Raw genomic sequence first — 23,090 nt, 5'->3', positions numbered from 1 at the left:
GATGCCAGGTATTCATTTGTTCGATCGGAGATGAAAAAGAAACATAACCTATGTGTTATGAGTTGCCAAAGAAGTTACTACCACTAGATGACAGCATTGACTCGGAAAAATCCAAATGAGTCGTTTTTGTCATTGAACCTGAAAGTGTATGCTGTATATCACAGCTACTAACAAAAGAGACAACTATAAACTGTACAATACATAGGTATAACATCTGTTATTGATCACACGAGGTGGCTATTTTCAAGCACGTACACGCGTATTACTTAAATAACTATAAAAAGATGACTCCAAACAAATAACAAATAACAGCATTGACGTATGAAAATACATTTTGTCAAATCTAAAAATTTACATTTTTAAGAGTTTTGATGATAATTCCCAGTCAATTGCATGTATTTCCGTGTAGCATGCGAAGTGGCGACGTTTATACAAATTTCGAGGTGTTCTTGAATGCACCATGGCTGTCACATGGCAGGTGGAGTTGATGGAGCTCGCGCTACAGTTGAGCGACTCGTCTGCGGGCACGATAAGCCAAGTGTACTCTTCGGCTCACCTTGCATGCGAAACCCTGTTGTGTCACTTAGGGAATGTTTGTGTTTCCGGGTGCACTCTTTTCATTGGGTGGTCTCTTCAAAAGAAAACATTTATGGATTTAGTTATAGAACCGCCAAGAAGTGACGCCTATGTAAGTAAAACGACGCTATCCCTTAGTAACGTTTGCCTTATTTTTGTCTATTTGTTGTGGGATCATGTTGTGAAGCTGATGTAGAATTCCATGAAAATGATCGAGTGCAACCGTCTCCGTAGTAAAAACAAGCCTGTCCTCGGTGAACGCTTTAAAAGTACAAAATGATAACAATGAGTGTTGCAAAAAGGGAAGATAGTTCCTAGAAATAGAAGATAATATTGCAACTTCAGGTGACTTATAGGATGTTGACTTATAGGAGTAAGTGTCCAATGCATTACCGTACTGACTGATGAGTTGTTTGTACAGTAAACCTTCTGTTATATTCAGTGTAGTTCACTTTATTCTCGCATATAATTTGGACATTGCGCTATATTTGGAATACATCCGCTCTAAATAATTTCTTTCCAACACTGTAACTTCATCCTTCAGCGAGATAGGCATCTTTATTTTTCAGGGTACATTGAAATACTCTGTTTATTTCTATTCCCAAATTCTTTTTGTCAGTGTTGGACTTCATAGCAACTACACTTCCACTCTTCAAGTTTCAAAGACACTGTCCTTTGTGACACGTGGTTTCAGACGTAAATATACTTTGTAATTACAACCACTTAATGACACAAACTTTTTTTTTCAAAGTAGAAAACGAAAGCATGTATTAAAATTGGAACAATTATTGAAGTGGTGATTATTTGGGGGTACGACCATCCTTTAGAGTGTAGGCCACTTATGTGAATGAAATATGTTATATTACATTATAAGTCTCTGATTAAAAATCTCACAGCATGCCATTTAGCAAAACAATCCAAAAAAGTGGATACACTGGTTAATTATGTCATCTAGTTGTAGTGCATGTGATTGTTGGCATAGACCAAAAACCAGTCTTTTTTAATCGAAAATGAATACATTTTTGTGAAAATAATTGTCAAAGGATATTTTCCAGCGGCAAATCTGATGAGCTCCCACAGTACACTGTTTGTGAATCACTGCTCAGGAATACACATATAATCCATCCATTATTTGAGCCGCTTCTCCTCGGGGAGGGTCGCGGGGGTGCTGGAGCCTATCCCAGCTGTCTTCAGCAGTAGGCGGGGTACAGCCTGAATGGGTTTCCAGCCAATCGCAGGGCACACAGACAACCATCGGCGCTCACACTCATACCTAGGGGCAATTTAGAGTGTCCAATCAACCTGCCGTGCATGTTTTTGGAATGTGGGAGGAAACCGGAGTCAGGAATACACAAAATACGTAATATATTTTGTTGCATTGTCCTGTTTATTTTTATGTGTTGTACGCTAGTTCGTGTTTGCAACCATTTGGATAAAGAATTAAAAAAAAAAAAATCTTTATTGTAATAAATGCTTATCCCAGTTTGCTCTTTAATGCACTGTCAGCCTTGCGATTATAAATAATGTGTCGTTGCCCTGACTCATGCTGTGTAATTGCACATCAGTTTCTGACAGAGAAAGCCTTTACACTTTGGGGAATAATAGGAGGTAGTGCAGATCAAAACCAATGAGTGGCTCCCCTCAGCTGAAGCATCTGCTACATTTAACACTGGATGCATACACACCACAACATCGAGGACTTGAGAGGACATCTCTTCTGTCGCAAAGCTCATTTAAAAGCAAACAAGTTGAAAGGCATCACAAGCTCAGTGAATTGATTACAGCTCCATCAGCATTTAAAAACAGCAGATGATAAAATGGCTCTTCACATTTAGTGGTACAAGATAAAAGCCTAAAAGTTCAATGCAGTGTACCGAATAACTGTTATAAAATATGTTTTCTTCTTTCAATAGAGAATAGATGAAAGGATGGCTGGATTGATATTTATCACCTGTTGTCTTCAGCATATGATGTGCATGACACTGTAGCCATGCGGACATGTAAAGTGGACTAGGGGATTATGGGAAGCTCACTGCGGTCAAAGCAGTCCATGTGATACCAACAGCAGTGTTGTTGCTGCAGATAGGGAGGAGAAAGAGGAATGGTGAAAAGGGGAGTTGGGTTGTTGCTACCATGAAAACAAAGTCTTGGTGCTAATCTGCACAAAATAATCCTCTGCTGACTGCAGGGATGGCGGGTAAAAAGTGAAAGAGAGAGAAGAAGCAGCAAAATATGAAATGACTGCAGTTTCTTAGCGGTTATCTGCTCTGCTGTCAGCAGAGGGGAAAGTGGGAAGCAAATGTGAAAATGGGGAAAGCGAGGCTGAGGGGGAAAAAAGTTGAGGATAGGGGAAACTGCAAGACCTGAAAAACATTAGTGATATCACCACTTATACTTGCCTGGAACAAAATCTGCTCCCACAAGCTGCTCAACCTCCAATATGTCCATATTCCGTTCCGTGTTTCCCATAATAGATAATGGCATCAGAAAGCAGTAGAAATAGAAATGTCTGAAATCTCTTTCAGGGTCAAAATGTGCCAACATAAAAGTGCAGACAGGCAGGTTTATAACATAACATTTGACTTGATTAGCATTATGTACTCGTCATCTAGAAAAGTGTGACCTGTTTTAGGCTTATTTTCGAGAAAAGCTTGCTTTTCTAATTGTACAAGCTCAGGGGCAGTCGCATTTTGATATCCCGCTGTACTTTGTTTGGTCCGGCTCTCTGCTGTATTGCAGCATGTTTGAGAGCTTTCTTCATGCAGATTTCTTTTATCATTATAAGCTGTTTGTAAGCGCTATCAGTTTCATGATGTTAAGTTGGGGGCGATCTTGGGAAATGGGTTCTTGAAAATCAATTGCACAAGGAATGGAGATAACGCTAACACAATTATTTACCTTAATTCCTTGTTTTACTGTTTATTTTCTCAATCTTGTTTTTATAGTTGCAAAGAAATTGAAGAGAACAAAAAACTGCAACTATTTGAAAGTCTGTCTAGCGAACGTCCCGGTTCGTAGGTCGGAGCCGGAGTGCGATGAAGGTCCGCCAGGCGCTTATTCTTTTGAGCAGACCGAGCGAGGGCTGCCTTGACCTCCTTCCATACTCCCCTGACCTGCCGGAGGTGTGCCTTCACAGATGGCACCGCTACGGCATGCTCCTGGTCTGCAAAAAGTGGGGGTTGGTAGCCAAGACAAGCCATAAATGGCGACATACCTGTTGCTGAACGAGAGAGTGAGTTGTGGGCGTACTCGATCCAGGGAAGGACTGAACTCCAGGACACAGGGTTACGAGACACCACACAGCGGAGAGCGGCCTCGAGATCTTGATTAGCCCGCTCTGTCTGGCCATTCGTTTGGGGATGGTAACCGGAGGATAGACTGGAAGCTGCGCCCACCGCCTTACAGAACTCCTTCCAGACTTGAGATGTGAACCGGGGGCCTCTGTCGGATACTATATCTACAGGGATGCCATGGAGTCTAAACACGTGGTTCACTAAGAGATTGGCCGTTTCCAGAGCCGAGGGTAATTTGGGAAGGGGCGCGTAGTGAACGCATGTAGAAAAACGATCCACCATGGTGAGTATGACCGTGTTACCATCAGAGGGAGGAAGTCCTGTGATTAAATCCACGGCGATGTGGGACCAGGGGCGGCTAGGGATGGGAAGAGGACGCAGTAGCCCAGCCGCGGTGATGTGAGAGGCTTTTCCCCAGGCACAAACAGAGCAGGCTAACACAAATTCCCTCGTATCCCGGGGGGCCATGTTGGACCACCAAAAATGATCTTGGATGAATCGCAGGGTCCGAGACACGCCGGGGTGACAGGCAAGTTTGGAGGAATGCCCCCACTGAAGGACTTGGAACTGTGCTGTGTCGGGGACGTAGAGGCGGTTAGGAGGTCCGGTCAGGGGGCCGGCTGGGCCTCATTCACCACCCGCTCTATCTCCCATGAGGCAGCACCAACAAGACATGAGGCAGGCAGTATGGGTTCTGGGGTGTCAGAGCTATCAGAAGGAGAATGGAGTCGGGAAGAGCATCCGGTTTGGTGTTGCGAGATCCGGGCCGGTAGGAGAGTGTGAAGTTAAAGCGACCGAGGAAGAAAATTAACCATGAATGCCATTTTAGCTCGGTCGGAGGGGTAGCTGGTTGGTTGTAGATGGAAAACCAGGGAACAATTTAATATAGACTACAGGAGCCGAGATCCCCGACAAATGGCTCAGGAGTAGGAACAAAAGGTTCCTTGCTTCCGTAAACTGGCAACCCAGAGGCAGAGGGCACTGGGGAAGTGTTTATGGGGGGGGGGGGTCTGGAGAGCAGGAGAGGGAATCCGGGAGGAGAGCGCGCGAGCTGCTGGTGTAAACTCTGTGCGCTCTCCATAAGTTCATGAAGTATCTGTTCATGGCGACCGAGCTGCCTACCTTGAAGGGATAGCGCTTCTCTGAGGGGATCCGGAGTTGCTGGGTCCATTGTGGCCAGATTATTCTGTTACGGCTGTGTTGAAGCCGTGGAGGTGAAAAGTGGACCCAAGAGCAACGGAGTCAGCAGTGGCAAAGAATAGGGATTCATTGTGGAGAAGGTCGGCACAGGCGGGTGGTCCAGTGGAAAGCAGGCCCGGTGAGAGGACGATGCAGCTTCAGGAGGTTCCAGGTGTTAGCGCGGGACGTGGGCAGACGGGCTGGAGGCACTGTAGAAGACAGAAACAGGAAATTGAGTCAGTTGGCAGAAGTTCACTTGAGCAGGGTTGCATAAACGCAGGTGGGAGCCTGAGTACCGCAGTTGACGCAGGATAATCTGGCACCTGACTCCTGGCTGCACTGAGCTTTTATCTGCTAGATGATTGTCAGTGATGAGCTGCAGGTGCGCCGGATCAGGAGGGCGATGAGAGGGATCCGCCCAAGCCCTGTAGGGAAACACAGAGGCTCCAAAAAGCAGGACACCACACAAAAAACGGACATTTTTGAGAAGGATGGTACCAGAGCACAAGCTGTGCGTGTAGGCAAGCTCAACTATAAAGAGTCGCAACTTGCAGGCCTCACACATCAACTTGGGCTCCTTCCTTGCCAGAGATGTGACATTCCATGTCCCGAGAGCCAGCATCTGTAGGAAGAGATTGAAATGCCAAGGCCCCTGCCTTTGGCCACCGCCCACCTCACACCGCATTTGACCCCTTTGGCCCCTCCCACAGATGCTGACCCCATCGGAAAGTTATGCAGTTATTTCGTTGCTGTTGTTGCAAGTTCTATTTTACAGTTGATGGTCTTAAAATCAGTTTAAAAAAACAGCAGATATTGCCTTTCCAAATATTTAAAATGAGGACTATTATCTTTGATTTTTCCCCCATGAACAATAGATACAAAGGTTGAATAAAGATAGCATTTTTCATGGAAAGCATTTGGTCATTTCACCTCAAACATATAATTTTCAGAATGTCATGATTTTCAAAGTGGTCAACATGCAATCGTGTGAGGTGTTGGAGCTTAAATGGCGTCAGTAACTGAAGCCAGGGATGAACATGGTATTTCTAACCATTAAATTAAATCGCACAATCACAGACAGAGTATGAATTTTCTTAGTTCTGTAAAAAAGTTAAATAAAGTGAGTTCAAGTACAACATGGGCTGAGTTGATACATTTACAAAGATGTTTTTGTTTTCCAAGCCTATAACGTAATAAGCAGCCAGGAATTTAACAAGTTATTACGTTATTGGACAAACGTTATTCCATTGACATTTTACTTTTTTTTAATTATTGTGTTATGCATAAATTGGTATGCCCAGCCCACATGTGCTTGCAAGAAACCAAACAACCAGGATGACCCGGCACCAGGACTGAAAACACAGAAAACAACAACAACAGTAACAGAAATTGATGTCAACAACTTTAGCTTTTGATACAAAATTTGCAATTGTGAAAACATCAAACTCAAAAAGCCATTTATTTTTTTTCCTCATCAGGCTTATGTGATACCCTAACCCAATGACCATACACTCTCTTAGTTCATCAAAAAGTAGGGATGTAACGATTTTGATTTTCCGTGCCCGATATGGATTAGATTTTTTTTTTTAAATTGCTGCACTACGCTGAGTTGCACTAATTCTGTGAAACTAACTATAAATCAAAACATATTTCCCTTTACTTGGACACCAATCCATTTTTTAAATGTTGACTGGATTGAAATCATATGAAGGTTTAGGGAAATGGACTGTGTGAAATAAAAAAATAAACACTTGAATTGTTTTTTTAATTTTCATTTTATATAACCTCAATATAAGATGTTTTGTTTTACTACACTTATATGCAAAATATTAACTACGCATACAGATAACAGAGAAAACCTAACCCCTTACCAATATATATATTTTTAACAGTGTACTTTAGTATATTCTAATGACCTAGGTAGGTTGTTATAGGCATTGCCATTATTGGCTAGTGGCAAATTGGTTGTCATGTTGTGTCCCGTCAGTCACTGATGGTGTAGTGGTTCATCCGGCTGACTTGTGTGCGGGCACCGTGGGATCGGTTCCCACTCGGTGACGGTGTCTGTCTGCCCTGTGACTGGCTGGCGACCTGGTCAGGTTGTGGTGCGCCTTTCGCCCGTAGTTAGCTGGGAGACGCTCTAGGATAATCGGTGTGGATAATGACATGACATGTTGTGCCCCTTTACGTGCTGAGATTTTTGAGTTAATAAATGCATTACGTGGTACGTGGTCGCCAAGTACCCGTAATCGCATCATAGAACATCTGCTATTGCTATTCGATGAACACGGGTATACAAAAACTGTGTTTTGGTTTTAATAAATGTGAGTTCGCTTACTAATGCCGCCGTAATCCACAGTTGACACTACAAAACCCAAATACAAACATTTAGATTGTTATTGAAAAAAAAAATGGACCATCCCGGTTATATGATCCCTTTAACTTAAACCAGTCATTGCAGAACCAGAACCAGCAACCTTGTTTGTCTAAGTTGAGTAGACCGGACTGTCAAAGTTAAAAAAAATGTTGGGGTCAGAGGACTCCTTCCACAAAAACCGAATAAGTGAATTAATTGTTAATTTAAAAAATGCAAACATGTTTTTTAATGTTTGGTGAACGATTCCAAACTGTTAATAAAGTCTGTTACGTATAACGTTCGAGGAGAATTGATTGTTTTTTGATATTTTAAAATCCACTTTTTAATACAAGGTCTTCATCTCAATTGACATCATAAGTCTGCAATAACTCCATCAAAATAGCATAGGTATTTTGTTTTGTTTGGTAAGTAAGGATGGGACTGCTGAGAAAAACTGCATCGTCACCTCTTTTTTGCATAACATGTTAACCATGTTTAGCCACCTGTCAAACATCAACAGTGATTTGGTAAAAGGGAGCCAATCACCTTTGAGATTTCAGTTTCACCAGATCCTTCACAAAGGGCAATTTGTGAGTTTCAGGATAATCAGTATGCGTGTGACCCTGTGTGATGGACAGGAACTGTTAAATATTACCACCAAACAGTCACATCTACACACAAGGAGTATATGTGTGAGCCATTCCTCCTCATTTGACGTAGCCTGTTTGGATTAGTGTCACCAGCTACAGGCCAAACCTAAGCCTCAGGCCCAAAATACAACAGTGTGTGTGTCTGTGCGTAGTCGAGCCAACAGGAGACACCAGATTCTTTATCAGTTAACATCAACACGACAGCACCTCTGACATTTAATATTTTTATGTTCTCTTATATCCTTGAGTTCAACTCAAAATCATCTCTTTTGCCATAAGCCACTGAGTGGCAAAAATTTGCGAGTGTTTGCAAATGTAGTGCATGTTTCGTTCTCGTCAGGGTTCGTTCAAGGGCCTAGACATTCGGCAGACATTCACCTGTGCCTTTTTTGGAACATGAACATTTGGCGGACGTTTTGCGAAAATTAGCGACTTTGAGCGAACGTTGACAAACCTATCAAGTCAAAAATTGAAGAACTGATGACTGAAAATAAATGTAAAAATGGAGATATTGCAGAATTTTAGTTATTGCTATCAAACTTCTCGAACAACTCAATTTTGAAATGAGAAGCTTGGAAGAAAGATCTCAAATTCAATTTAACAATGGAAGAATGGGAATTAGTTTGTAAAAAAGCCCATAAGCAGACTATTAACTCTCAGCTAAGGTTGTTACCGTATAAATGGATTATGCATGTTTATATTGCACCAGTAAAGCAAAACCAGGATAATTCAAACTTCCCCGACGTTTGTATAAAATGTGGGGAAGGAAAGGGGTACTCTCTTCCAGTGTAGCTGGGAATGTAGGGAAATCAAGCATTTTTGGATGGTTGTGAAACATGCTGTACAAGTTGTTATTTCGAAAGATTTACCACTGGAACCTTCATTCATGATTTTGGGACTATATCCTGAGTGCCCAAGATTTAGAAAGAGTGAACGAATTATCATTGATATGTGTTTATTACAATAAAACAAGACTGATTGCGATGCATTGGAAAAACGTAAGGAGACCAACCTTCGTACAATGGACTAAACAAATGTTGGTGACACTTCCATTGGAGTGTATCACTTATCTGCTCAAAGGGAAAACGGACCTGTTTGAAAGAATATGGAGACTATTCATGTTGTGTTCAGGAGATTGACTTGACTGATAATGAAGAGGTGAATGCCTATGAACATTTTTTTTTCTTTTTCTCTTTTCTCTATTTTTATATTTGAGAATTTGATCTCTTTGAAGGGGGTGGTAAAGCCTCTGTGTAATAGTGTGTCATTATTTGTTTTGCTAATACTATACTATGTGTCTGAGAGGTTGTTTTATTCTGTTAAATGTTTGTGTGTAAGTTTTGAATTCTAACGTAAAATAGATAAATATAATGGTGGAAAATGAAAAAAAAGATACTGACCCAGTGACGTCATGCGCGCACTGCGTCAAACTAGCCGGGCGACCAGTGGGCGTTTCTGGCTCACAAAACTTTTTCATCGCATTTTTACCAAAGTAATCGTTGGAATTGTGTCATTTGGACTTGTAATCTCTTGAAAAAAGCTTTTAGGCTAACTTCTGTTTCCTGTCCCTGAGACTTTAATTAATATTATGTACAACAAAGTGCTACATACAGTATAGTGCGGGGTAATGTGGGGTTAGGGAATAAGAGTGGACATTTGGCCGCAGCCATTATATAGGTTATGCAATATGGCAGACAACAGAAATGAATGTTGCTCACAGCAGTTTGTCCTGTCAGCTCAGTTTTCACCAGGGAGTCATGTATCAGCACAAACACGTTTGGTTAGTCAGAAGAAGCAAACACACGCATAATTGTTTGAAAGACACCATTTTCTTTTTTTACATTTATTGCAGTGACACTATCCTATGCACACACAAAGATAACCCATGAGCAGCTGTTATCATTAGTGGACTTGACAACAAAAATGATGGATTCACGCTTTTCATAGCACGTGACTGTACATTGACTGTGTGCAGATTGTCAGTGTGAACTGTTATAGTAAATTGTCGCTAATGTTGATGAGCATTAGGATGATCCGTAGGGGGCTTGATTTCCCCAATGCAAGATTACATCACATCCTCCCCCTTGGGTCCTTCATGGTCATGTATTTCTAAGTTGACATGACAGTATGACAGAATGGTAAGCCTTAAAGGAGGAGATGGAAAAAAATGGCAGGGCAAAGACAGTGAAGGAAAATGGCTTAATAGTGTATGGAAACAAAGCCAATAGCCGCGTTTACATGTAGACTTCTTTCCTTTTTTGTGACTGAAATTATTCCGAATGATGACATCTAGATGATTTCAACCATTCTGAACATGCAAAATGCATAAATTCTTAAAGTTTTATATTGTCTCGGTATATTGAAGCTTTATAGATCGCTTCTATATATGTGTGTAAGAGGGAAAAGGCGTGCATTTTTGACTGAGCACTTTCCCCATCGACTTAAAGGGACAGTGCATCGAATATAGTGCCTTTTAGTGGTCAACTAATAGAATGCAATGACCTGAGTTCGAAGTGTTACGATGCCTGAGAGAGACCGTACTTCGCAGGCCTACCACCAATTTGTAGAGGTGAATGCAAAATGTTACATAACATACAAACAACTTCTAATATTTCCTCAAGAGACAAAGTAAGTGCATTGCATTTGTTACACATGCGGTAGTCATTGATTCAGCAAATTTCTGGTTGGGTGATCGGTTCTTCGTAGCAGAAAGATGGCGGCAAGACATGTCAGCATCCTGTACAGCGCCACCCATGTATTATTATTAGCGATTACTCGACCTATGATTATATTAAAAAAAATGTATGTTGATTTGAAAGAACATTTTTTTTTGCATATTAATGAAACTAATAGTTAGAAAAAAACATTCTACACACTGGCACTTTAAAGGGACGCTTTATTGACGTTAACGTTGGCACTCATATAATAGGTTTGCATGTAAAATTACATCAATGCTGAAAGATACCCCCCCACACACAAAAAAAAAAGAGTCTGTTGAGATTTAAGTTATCTTTGTGATGAGATTTACGACAAATAGGCACGCCTCCTTTGGGTGCTCGGCCTGTTCTTTTTTTCCGGGCTCTGTGACTACATCACAGCAGTGAGGCAAACGTGGTAATATTGCTTGCTTTGTCAATTCTGTTGTCTAAAACGGCGACCGATCGCCACCAAAATGCAAATGCACATTAATACTCTTGGTCACTCAAAAATACCGTGCGATCGCTTCTCCACTTACACACGCAGAAGCAGACAAGAGCAAAAATGTGCACACAAACTCCAACTGATTATATTTCGGACATTTTGCTAAGCTAATCTTTTTTTAAGTGTGTGGAGGCAGACAGCCATCGATGTTTACACCTCCCACACACCACAGGTAACAACAGCTTTTGGTCACTAAATAGTCAACTTTAGCTCTACAAAATTTTGTTATTTCCGGTGATTTGGTGCCGGAAATGCCTGGCTGTTGCCACTCATGCCCGTTGACGTCCACCACCGCTTGCAGCCAATTCATGTCAGTGTCGCGGCGTGAGATGGCGTCGATTTTGGATAAACTCCTCATCAATGAACCCTGGATGTGGTGTTCTTGAACAGTGCACATCGCTGGGCTGCTTTCGGAGCGTCAATGTTCAGCGAACAAAAAGTTCCAGCGAGGACGCCGACTCCACAGCTGAGTGTGGCCGTTTTGGAACGTTACATTGAGTGGTGTGCGCGCAGCCCAGAGCACTTGTGTTCCAAAGAATAAGAAGGCGTGTTGTAGTTGAGTTGCCTCAGTCGAAAAACTGGAACCAGTCCTCATCCAAATAAATGTGCATGTCTACTCATTCCCACTTCATTCTCTGTAAATATCCCGACTCATGCTTTTATGTCATGCATCCTCAGCATGATCAGCAAAGAAGCATTGTGCGAGTGTCAAAACACCACAATCTATGTACCACTGCTCACATCCACAGTTCCTCATTCTCATATAAATCGAGAAGGTTAATCCTTTTGGTATGTTGAAGTGGTCATAGGTAGGGATGTCTACATGAATTTTGGTGCCAATTGTACATTGTTTTTGGATGTTATAAGCAATGAAAGTGCAATGATTTCCAATGGAGAATTTGTATTTGGCCCCTGACTCTTGCAGTAACATGGAGAGAGCAGAGGGGGGTGCGGCCATAATCTAAAAAAGGTATCATTTTTCAAGTCGTTACTTATTTCCTAATTCCTCCAAAAAGAATAGATAACGAAACAAAATGGTAACTAATTTATGTTTCCAGGTAAAAATGATATAAATTGAGCTTATTAGTGAAAAATGGGCCATCTTGGGTTTTGTTCTCCTTTAAGTGTCATTCATGCGGGTTTTGTCCTCCTTTAAGTGTCATTCATGCACCTTCGTGCCAAGTACACTCTCTGGGTGGAGCAACCCTAGAAAGAAATACTGTGTCAAATCTGGCTTTTGGAGTATTCATCCATCAACATCAGTACTTTTCCCTCTTGTGTGCTTCAGAGGCTTTTGGAAGTTAATCGCCAGGAAGATGCAACATGCTATTGCACTCGAAATTTGGACGCAGTTAAATTAACACTGTAAAAGAGACTTCCAGAAAGTTACAAAACATAACTTATTTAAGATGGCCAAAAAAATCATTACTGTATCACACTGTTATTGATTGAAATGGTTAGGGTACATCATCAGCCAACCCGTCTGCACTCATGCTAAGTTCCTTACCATACAAAAAGCCTTTTCTACTTCACAAATGCAAACAACTTTGTTGCATCATCTCAAACTTTTTTTCCCTTCCCAAATGTCTCAGAGCCATGGGCGATGCAATAAATAAAACAATGGTGTGACTGCGACCAACCCTTGAATTAACCAGATAATGATCTGCTACTTATGTGGCTCACAGGCTTATTTTTTTCAGTTTCTGGATTTAATTTTCTTTGTTAAAGAGTGAAATGACTAAACAGCAACCATATTACAGTGTACCAAAATCTTGTGGAAAGCAATTTTCACAAATAACTGTAAATCTTGTCTCTCCTGCAGATGCAAATCTGAATTCTCATGCTACCCACCATTACAATGGAAACTGAGGCTAGTCACATGCTCGAAGCAGCTCTGGAGAAGATGGATGACATCATCGCAGGTCTGGAAATACCTAGTCTTCTTTTTGTTTAGTGTTTGTGGAAAATCCAGATCATAAAATATTTTTTACTCTAACATTGAGCCATGCCGCTCCCCTAAAAATATTGTTCAATTTCGAATTAGCGGCGCAAAAAAGAAAGACTTCAGCTTCCACTTTATTGTATGTCGCTACCAGTGCTAACCATGCTATCCCCGCTTGCTGCGCGAGCAAGGCTAGCAGCGCTCAAGTTAATAGACTGAAATGACTCTGCACACTTTGATGACTTTTATTTCTGTTGTACCTTTGTGTTAATTTTTTTTCTCCTCTTGTTCTCTACCGCTTACACCTTCAGGTTCAAAAGCAGCAGCGCTGGAACTCACTAATGGCGTTTATGACCTTGGTTCCGTGGTCAACTCCAGCCCTCTGCAGGTCATTCAGTTAGCTGTAGACCTCAAAAATGCTTTGGAGCTTCAACCTAACCAGGAAGACAGAGAACGCCTTAGAGCGCGGTTGCCCAAAGAAACAGCAGAGGCTCTCAATAACTGGCTGCAGAGTGGAGATGTGAGTACTTGAATATCTCATCCTTTTCAATTATCATTATTCCGTATGGGGAGTGCAGAGGGTGGGGTCACAGCAGTTCCTTTCAAAACACTCAAAAAAAAAAAAAGAAAATTAGGAAAGGAACAGCGTGCATGCAGTTATTCTCATGCCACATTTGCTTTCTCCAAAATATGAACACAATGCATTCCAAGAGGTGGTTCGAAAATTGAATTGTTCATAGGTCATTTTAAATGAAATTCCAATCTAGAAGGGTTAGCTTGATTTATAGTCCACTTGTAGGGGGTACGCCAGGGACCACGTCTCCCAAAATGAGGCGCCCTACACAGCCACACTCAGCTCCTTGCTGGATGTGTGGTGTTCCGAATTTTCCAGTCTATCCATTTTCTGCAAGCATATCTTCAGGAGGGTTTCACGCGGAAGTGCTGGATTTGAAGTCCAAATGTGAAACTTCGTCAAGCCATCCTTCGAGCCTTGTCGAGCAGCTCCATATTTGAATTTTACGCACTCAAACGGGCTACTTTCACCACAATGCAGAGTTGCTTCTCTGACCGGACAGAATCGTGTCTGCAACACGTGCCGCACACATGACAGAAATTGTTGCTGATCTTAGAATGACATGTGCATCATCCCTTGTGATTGGTCCATTCAGTCAAGACTGCTATTCAAAAGTATCAGCGCGTTAAGTGCTCTGGGTCACTTTTTATTTATGCAATTTCATATTTATTATCTATTTAATTATTTAATCTTTAATTAATCTAATTAATATATTTAATTTAATTATTATTGTATTGCACTGGAGAGGACAGCACTCTAATCTCGTTGCACACTGAGTGCAATGACAACAAAGGGCTTTCTAATTATGATTCTGATTAAAATGTGACACGGTTTATTTCTGAATTTTTACTGACACGCTTCAAGTCATCAATAGATTGACCCAAAGTCATCTCACATCTGACCAGTGAAATGACCAAAAGTGTCAGAGTGGACCAATGAGTGAATATTCATCAGCCATTTGCAGTTAGCATGCACACGCGGGCTGCCTGAAATGTGGAGCTCTGTGTTTAGCACTACGCGGCTGTGTCAGAGCAACTACAGAGGATATAGTAGTCAAAATAAGCAACTCGAGTTGAGTTTAATGTGCATAGGGAACAAGTGCCATAAAGACAGCCATCTCTGCAGTGGGAAATTATGATCTATCCTTTTTGAGCAAATACTCAAAAATATTGAACATTAAATAAGGAAATCTTTGATAAATTAAAAAATAAAAATTGCATCCCCGTAAATATTATATATTTGGTACAAAGGTATTGAGAGTCAATAATACCTTTCTGATCTTGTGAACTTCACATGACCAAATTCAGAAAACAGGTGAGCTGTGATTGGTCATGACCTGAGCCCTGAGCAACTGTGATGTCAAGTTCATTCGACAGCAGACAAAATGGCCGATCCATGAGATGGATAAGAAAGGGTACATTTTACTCCTTGACTCATTCCATAAACGCAACATTAATCAGAATGCTGTGTTTAACCTTATTGAACATATTGCAAAGGAAATTTGGGGCTTGACTTCACATTTAAGATTCTAATATTACGTCTACCCTTAATGTGTGTATAATAAGGAAAAATAGATGAATTCTTTTGTGTCTCAATTTTGTGTTTAAGCCGAAGGACAAAAATGGCTATTGTACAAAGCACCTATACAGTTACCTGATCATCTGCAGGCATGTTAGGTAGCCTACTTGTTTTTCCACATTTGGGTAGCAAACTTGTTTGGATGTCTCTTTGAATAAGAGATTTGTTCAGTTTCACATGGGAAAAGCTGACTTGTCTAGTGACGCATGACTTAGATAAGTATTTAATCTGGATGTTTTTTAGAGAGATGATCTTTGAGAAATGAACCCAGCTGTTGTTAACAAGTAAATGGATAAAAGCTCTTTTATACTCTTGACAAATCTGATCATTCATGCTTTACTTGTGTATTTATTTGTACTTTTACATACATTTACTTTTTGTGATAAAAGTGTAGTTGGAAATAAAAGTTCTGAGTCAAGGAACAAGCCATGTGGATTATCTAGAAATCAATCATTTAGTGTTTTCACAGTCCAAAGTCAGTCAGTTGCAGTCCGGTTAGACAGGGTCACCTGGAAGGTCAGAGGGAGGTGAGGAATGTTGCTACTGTCCTACAGAAAGACAATTTCTTTTTAGGACTATGCATGCTTTTTGTTCCTGATCAATGTGCTATTTTTTATTTTGGCAATAAATCTTGGGGCAAGTGGTTGGCAAATCCGCCTCACAGTTCTGAGGTTGGGGGTTCAAATCTGAACTCTGGCCTTTCAGTGTGGCATTTGCATGTTCTCCCCAACTTCCTCCTATATTCAGAAAACCTGGATTTTAGGTTTACTTGACTAGTCTAAAATGTCCAAAGTTCATGAATGTGAGTGCAAATGCAAGGTTTGAAATAACCTGGTCAATCACAGCGACCTGAAGCAAGGCTTTTGTTCAACAATAAAAATATATAATGTGGGGCTGTAGGTATCGAATCAAGTAGCTTACTGAAAATTCCATAGAATAATCTCGAAACTGGATAAACTATATAGTATTTTAAGGAAATTCTTTTCATCTAATAACAAACAACTAATTGTTTACCTTTTTAATAAATGCAACATTTTGTAGTTCTTAAATTCACATTGTGCATAACAGCAAACTGTATTTGATTGACTAGAAAGGAGGAGACGTGGTATAGATAATGGATGGCTATTCAAAACATTCACAACAAGTTACAGGCGTAACACGTTAGCGTTCAGTAACATTTGGCAGCTTTACATTTTGCCATAAAACGTCATTCGCAGTTTTCCATTGTGTTCCAAAGTGTTTGATGGAAAGAATTTTAACTCTAAAACTAAAACTTTGCATCAGCTGAGAGTCGTAGATGAGTTGAGGAATAAAATTCTTTCTAAACTTTTTGGAGAAACGTTTAAGCATTTTGGAACCAGGATTGTGCTGTGTCGGGCAGATTTTGTGGACGGTGGCATCCTAAATGATAGCTTTCACATGCTACAATTACATTTGAAAGTTTTAAGCAACCCACATACACTGTCACACACACATTGATCAGTCCCCTCTGCCGGCTGCAATGTGGCACAGTGTCATTATGCATGTCAAGTAGGTAAATTTATCAAAAATAAAAATTGTGCATGACAGTCATAATGAAGAATGCAAACAAAGATTTATGTAAATGCATGTATAATATACATTGAGACCCGCTCAATCATTTGCATCACGAAGTCCCCCTCACTGTGCCTGCAATGCGGGCGTGAGGTCGTTAAGCATCACCAAGGACGTGGAAGAAATTTCCTCCAGCAGGATTGGGCTGTCTCCCTGCTGTGGCCTCCTCACGGTGCATTTTTTCCCAATAAAAGTCGGCAGACGGCTCGCTGAATTTCATCAAAGCCGACTCAATAAAGAAACAATTTCCAAACCAAATTATCTTGCAAACCCAATGAAAGGATATCAAAGATTATGAAAAATTAATACCAAAAGGTGACCTTTAATTCTAATTTCAATGGATGTTTGTAAGCACCAACAATTTATTTCCTCAACAATATCTACTGTTGCAATTGTAAATATTGTAAAAGACCAGCTCTTGCCATGTCCCCATTGTATTCTTTTGAATTTGGGGTTTCCTGAACTTTCATTTGTTTTTTGTCTGCTCGAGTTTTGCGTTGTCCTGCAGAGGCTGCTGTTGTCTTCCTCGAAAGCAGCTTGACAAGATGTTTAAGATATGTGTGTTAACTGAAAAGGATCTTGAAACCAGTTTAGCAGCTTTTAAAGTTCTGCATTGTTTCAAACAGGAGTCGTCTTAAAGAGTGCGCAACGCACACCCCACCCCGCTGTCTTTGGTTTCCAGGTTTGTGTTTTGACACAAATGAGAATGAATTCATGATACAGTGGACTATCCCCTCACTTTTTGTGGCGGATAGCTCCCGGGCCGGGGTAAGCTGAGGGTGGTGGGTGTGGTAGGTATTATTTATCCCAAAACATTTTTCAACAAAATAATAATAAACCCCCTCTATGCTTTTCCAATTAGAGTTGGAAAAAAAAAAAAAATATTGGAAGAAAAATCTACAAATAGGTGAATTCATTGTTGTTAACCTCTGAGTATGCGGCGGTCTACTGTATATTAGTACAGCGGTAACGAAATGCATCATCTTTGGAATTTTGATATTAATTTTTAATATACAGTAATTTGTATTTTTGGAATACATTTCAACATTTCCAGCAGACTTAACCTGTCAATTTTTGCACTAGTGATGTCATTTCACTTTGAATTAGTTCAATAGAAAAAAGTTAAAAGCCTAAAATATGAATAATTTAGTTTTAACTAGAGCGTTTTTCATATTTAATATTTTTTGTAGCACTACTATTGTAGCACTATCTAAGCAACAAAAAATCTAAAAACAGAAAGGGACGCTGGTTCTCCAACAAGAGCGGGGATCCCCATCACTGTTTTGCACTTTATTGCCACTTATCCTGCAGCCAATAAAATTCCTATGTAGCTCTTTAACTCCCACCACTGTAATGCCCAACATAAGAAATTAAAATACAGTATTGGAGTGTTCATATAAAATGAGACATGTTTATGTACTTCGATAGTGAGTCTTTTGCATACCACGAGAGGGAGATCGCATACCACTCGTGATGCTGAATCCACACTTTGCGAATCATGCTCTCTCCTTTTACTTGTTGATATTTCAACAATGTAACCAGCACATTTAGCTTGCCACAAATATTTCACACCTTCTTGTCAGTATGCATGGTGGATCACTATATTTCACGTAATATTCTGGGCTTTGAAAGCTTTGCAGCTTGACACGGTATGAGGAAATGAAAACCTTGCTGAGTTCCCAAAACTTATGTGTGGTGTATGAATTACAATTTAGCATCTTTGTGGCGTTATAAAAAGTCCAGCACAAAGTTGTACTGCAGTTGCCACCCTTTTTCCTCTGACTGATGTTACCAAACATACGAGGTACAGTTTCAGTATTCAGCATGAGCTTATTTACAGTGGATAGCCTACACAACCTGTTCAAATGGCATGTTTTTGTGATCCCCCTCCCCCACCATTAATGTGACCTTTAACCTGAATAGTTGAATTGGGGAAATTGTTCAGGAGGGGAAGTTAAAATAAACAAGCTTCCAAAGTGTGCCGCGTGCTCTCCAAAAACTGAGGATGTGAATCTTTTCAGAAGCTCTGGCTGTTATTTTCTACGCAATTAACTTAGAACTATAAGTTATAGGTCACAACAGTGGAGGAAAAGGTTCTAAAATAATTTATTATGGTTCTTTTTATTTTTTATATTGCATTAATTTTTGAACAGTGTGTGTGTTTACTTTTTATATCCAGTATACAATATGTTTTAGTATTCCCTAAAATCTTTGTACTGGTACTTAATTTGTCCACTTCCTTTTCCTTCTGGCTAGACTAGTGGAACAGGCTTAAAGATGTGAGTACTCTACAATTAGTTTGACCCCTGAGGGCTTCTGTCCGCTGGATACTCCATGGTGAAGCACAAAAACATCTAAAGACCGGAAGTGTATTCGCAGGAATGTGTGACGGCTGCTGCTTGTACAGTAATTGCTCAGAGCATCACAGGCGCTTCAGCCTTAAAATCTAAGTTTGTGCGCAAAACAAAACTTGTCTTTCAGCAATGTTATAATTGCCATTGTATTGACAAGTCCCATAAGTTAACTCACACCTCTGCCAAGGTTGAGCTGGGAAAAAATAGTCCAGCACCATATTTCTGTTTTGTCTTTCCAATAGTTAAATACAACTTACTGGTTTACAGAGGATTCCGATCAGTGGCACCGATATGATTCCGATGATAAGTCCTTTCATCACCTCAGCGTAAAGTTTATTGCAGAGAGATTTTTAGGTATTTTCTTAAGATCCAGCTCAATGCAACTTTACGACTAGTTACTGGTTTGTACAGCGAAATGCTGTTGCAAAAATGTTCATTAAAACAACAAAGCTACTGCACTCATTTTTTGTCACATCATGAACAATTCATTGCCAAAGTGTGGCTGGCCTGGTCCTTATTCCCCCAGAATTGCTGGTGCTCGCCGTGTGGAATTGTCTTCATTTTTACACATTTTTTTGCAGAATAAAACTAATTCTTTTGTTGTTTTACCATACTTTTGTGTAGCACCACAATATATTAAATACTTTACACGTCATAGAAATGCCTATCATTGGGTCCTCGACTGTACAATTAAGATTTGAAAGCGAAATATTAGTATTACCTTCATCAAATATTATTAAGTGTAATACAGCAGTTTCATTTAACATACAGTGCCAAGGTTTTTGTAAGATCTTGACATGGATGTTAAGGAAGAAAACATGTGTTTCTCCACATAATCTTTTATGGGCGGAATTTATGAATGCAGGTCTCCTCCCTTGTTGATGTCATGAGATGAATAGCTGACAGTTACTCCATAGGACAAGCGCAGAATGGAAACCAAATGATGTCATGCAGAGACAAGAGAATTGCAGGATCGAAAAAATGAAACATTGTTCTCACGCTTACACTCAGCTCAACTTTATTCATGCTGCACTTTCACGATAGCTGCACACAAAGTGCTTTACGTGACGTCAAAATCAGACTTAAAAACATCCATTAATTTTTCCGAAACAAAAACTATTAAAAAAATACATTTATAACGTAGAGAAAATAAATACAATTTATGCCTCGTCTCATCCTTGGTCAAAAGACAAAGAACAAACTTGTTGATGAATACACACGATACTAAATTAAAATAGCCTTTTATTAACATGTTCGGACAGACTGACTTTGGGCTAAGATGGACACAAACAGATGACAAAACAGGCAAATTTTTTGGACCACCCCCTTTTTCTGGGCTTGGCCATTTGGCTGCAAGACAGACAACTGCAGCGGGGGAACAAGAGGGCTGAGAAAATAGAGCATGAAAGGAGAGAAAGCAAGCAAGGAAGGTCGATTTGTTGATAAAAGGCTTCAAATCAAACACAAACAGGGGTGATATATTGCAGACAATAAGACATTAGTTGTACGAAAAGCAAATAAGCAATGCGAGCAACAGTTGGAAGGGGCAAAACACTGGGAGGGAGTTTTCTGCTCAGACAGCCAGAGATCGTAAAAAAAAAAATACAGCTGTGAACGATTGAAGTCACGGATTTTCACACTTGACAGTACTTTCTGCAAACTCAAGACTAACTTGATGTGGGCTTGGTCTAAATACACACAGAGGGAGGGTGTGTGACACACACAGCCTCCCATTCTGAGCAGCGGAGATAAAATCCTCGAGGAAATAGTCAGGGCAGAAATGGGCTGGGAGCATGGAGACTGCCATTGATGTCTACAAGCACTTCTCGTGGCTCAAAAAGGTAAGACTATTTCAAGTGATGCTGTAATTTCCTTTTAACTTAGAGGAGTTGTCAGGGCATTTTGCAAGGATGCATCACCAGGGCCGTGCTATCAGGTTAGGCAAATTATCCATCAGCTGATTCCTGTTGACAAAGCGGCATCTGATACTGCTAGATTCAATCGCTGAGAGACAGAAGCAACATCTGTGTCCTCGTAGCTTGAGAGTCACATTTTTATTTTTATTTCTTTACAGCACAACAATGTCTGGTAACTGCATTTCGGGCTTTATTGTTCAAGTTGAACACAATTCATTGTTCATTGTTTTTGTCATTTTACATCCAATCTTAGTATTTTAGCAAGTATTTGGTGACCCTTTGAACTGATGCAGCAAGTAAGTAGAAATTAATGATGGTCATTGATGGTGTATGTTATGTGCCTGAAATAGACAAGCACAGTTAAAGATAAATCCGAGGGATATGACTAAGAAACTCGTGATAATTCAGTATTGAATATGCAAAATGCAATCTGCAATTTAATGAGGTTTCAAGGGTCTGTGCCTGGAAAGTTTGGGGTTGGTGTTAGAATCGTTTTAGAAGAATTTGCAGCATGTATCATCATTCATGACACGAGTCTTCAGATTAGCATGCACCCAAGTATCAATTTTCTTTTGCTTGGGCTGCTTATGGCTTTTTAACAACACAAGGAAAAAGTTGTGCTGCCGCTACCATGACGGATGACGTCTACGTTAGGCTATATTCACATTGCAGGGTAAGCACAAAACTCCACGTCATGTGACACCATGTTTACGGAAATAACGATTGCAACTCATATAGGTCTCATTCATAACGTTTTTGTGGCAATTTCAAGAATGTTGTGCTTTTACAGAAAGCTCCCCCCATATGTTTATCAATACAATACAATACAACTTTACTTGTATAGCACATTTCATAGCAGTTGCAGCTGTAACAAAGCACTTTACACCGAACACAAAGTAACAATAATTCAATAATAAAGACAGTGAAAGCAGCAACTAAGGTGCACTTGAGCCAGGACGTTCACCCAAAAAATAATTCAATGTTTTTTTTCTCCTTTTTTAGAGAAAGCAATGTTGGAGATGATCGGATCATTATGTTTGATATTTGTAATCACTCGCTATCTGCAGTACATCCAACCATCCATTTGTTATCCAAATTATCCGCTTGAACTCACGAGAGTTATGGCCGTGCTGGAACTCATTTTAGCTGTCTTTGTGCTGTAGGTGGCGTACACTCTTAACTGGTTGCCTGCCAATCGCACGGCGATCTACAGTATACTGTATGTAAAGGTTTGGACTGTACTTTAAGTGAATTGAAATGTACTGTAGAGTCACTGGGACTGTAAGTTCATCAAGCTGTGCAGACATTAAATTCAATTGAATTAAAATTCCTCACGGAGTCTACTCAAAACAAACAACGGTGGTCGCATTGCAGAGATGGCTGTATTTATGGCACTCGTTTCCTATGCACATTAAAGTGAACTCAAGATGCCTATTTTTGCTCAACTATATACTATATCCGCTATATTCGCTCCAACACCTATGTACATTTACACAACCACAACACCTCCGTAATTGCCCACTCCAACCACAAATGGCTGACAAATATTCAGTACGAGGGCGGACTCAGTGTCTTTGGTCCACTGTGACGTGTTTGGTAAGTTCATTGGATAAATGTGTCACCACAATGCGTGAATTTATCAAAGACTTGAAGTAAAAATTCTTAAATAAACCACATCACAATAAAGGCTTCAGGCGTCAAAAAGTGGGAAATAGGTAGTGGTTCATAGTCCGGAAAATACAAAATACATTCAAATGAATTGATAATTATTTTTAGTAATCAATTAGTCATTTACATAACTATTTTAATTTGAAATTATACAAATGCAATGAATTTCCCCTTCTAAACAGTACATCTTATTTGATTTCTGTAGTCCTC

General features: G+C 40.2%; 1 protein-coding gene across 19 annotated transcripts in view; it reads left to right on the top strand.

The window, feature by feature from the left end:
- The first annotated feature begins 488 nt into the window (after positions 1 to 488).
- Positions 489 to 23,090, top strand: part of ppfibp2b (PPFIA binding protein 2b) — a 67,561-nt gene continuing 44,959 nt past the window's right edge. For 17 of the 19 annotated variants that reach the window (XM_088297780.1, XM_088297773.1, XM_088297771.1 and 14 more), the window contains exons 1-3: positions 489 to 688; positions 13,078 to 13,177; positions 13,509 to 13,717. In XM_088297780.1, the coding sequence (XP_088153906.1) occupies positions 13,096 to 13,177; positions 13,509 to 13,717 (291 nt within the window). In that variant the 5' untranslated portion in view covers positions 489 to 688; positions 13,078 to 13,095. Of the gene's footprint in view, positions 689 to 13,077; positions 13,178 to 13,508; positions 13,718 to 20,984; positions 21,138 to 23,090 lie in introns of those variants that run through there. The other 2 variants (XM_088297777.1, XM_088297787.1) reach the window with 2 other exon arrangements.

The sequence above is a fragment of the Idiotropiscis lumnitzeri genome, chromosome 6 (genome assembly GCF_059441095.1).
Source record: "Idiotropiscis lumnitzeri isolate Australia: NSW breed Sydney's pygmy pipehorse chromosome 6, RoL_Ilum_1.0, whole genome shotgun sequence".
Lineage (NCBI taxonomy): Eukaryota > Metazoa > Chordata > Actinopteri > Syngnathiformes > Syngnathidae > Idiotropiscis > Idiotropiscis lumnitzeri.
Note: the sequence above shows the minus strand (reverse complement) of the source record. Positions and strands in the feature narration are given on the sequence as shown.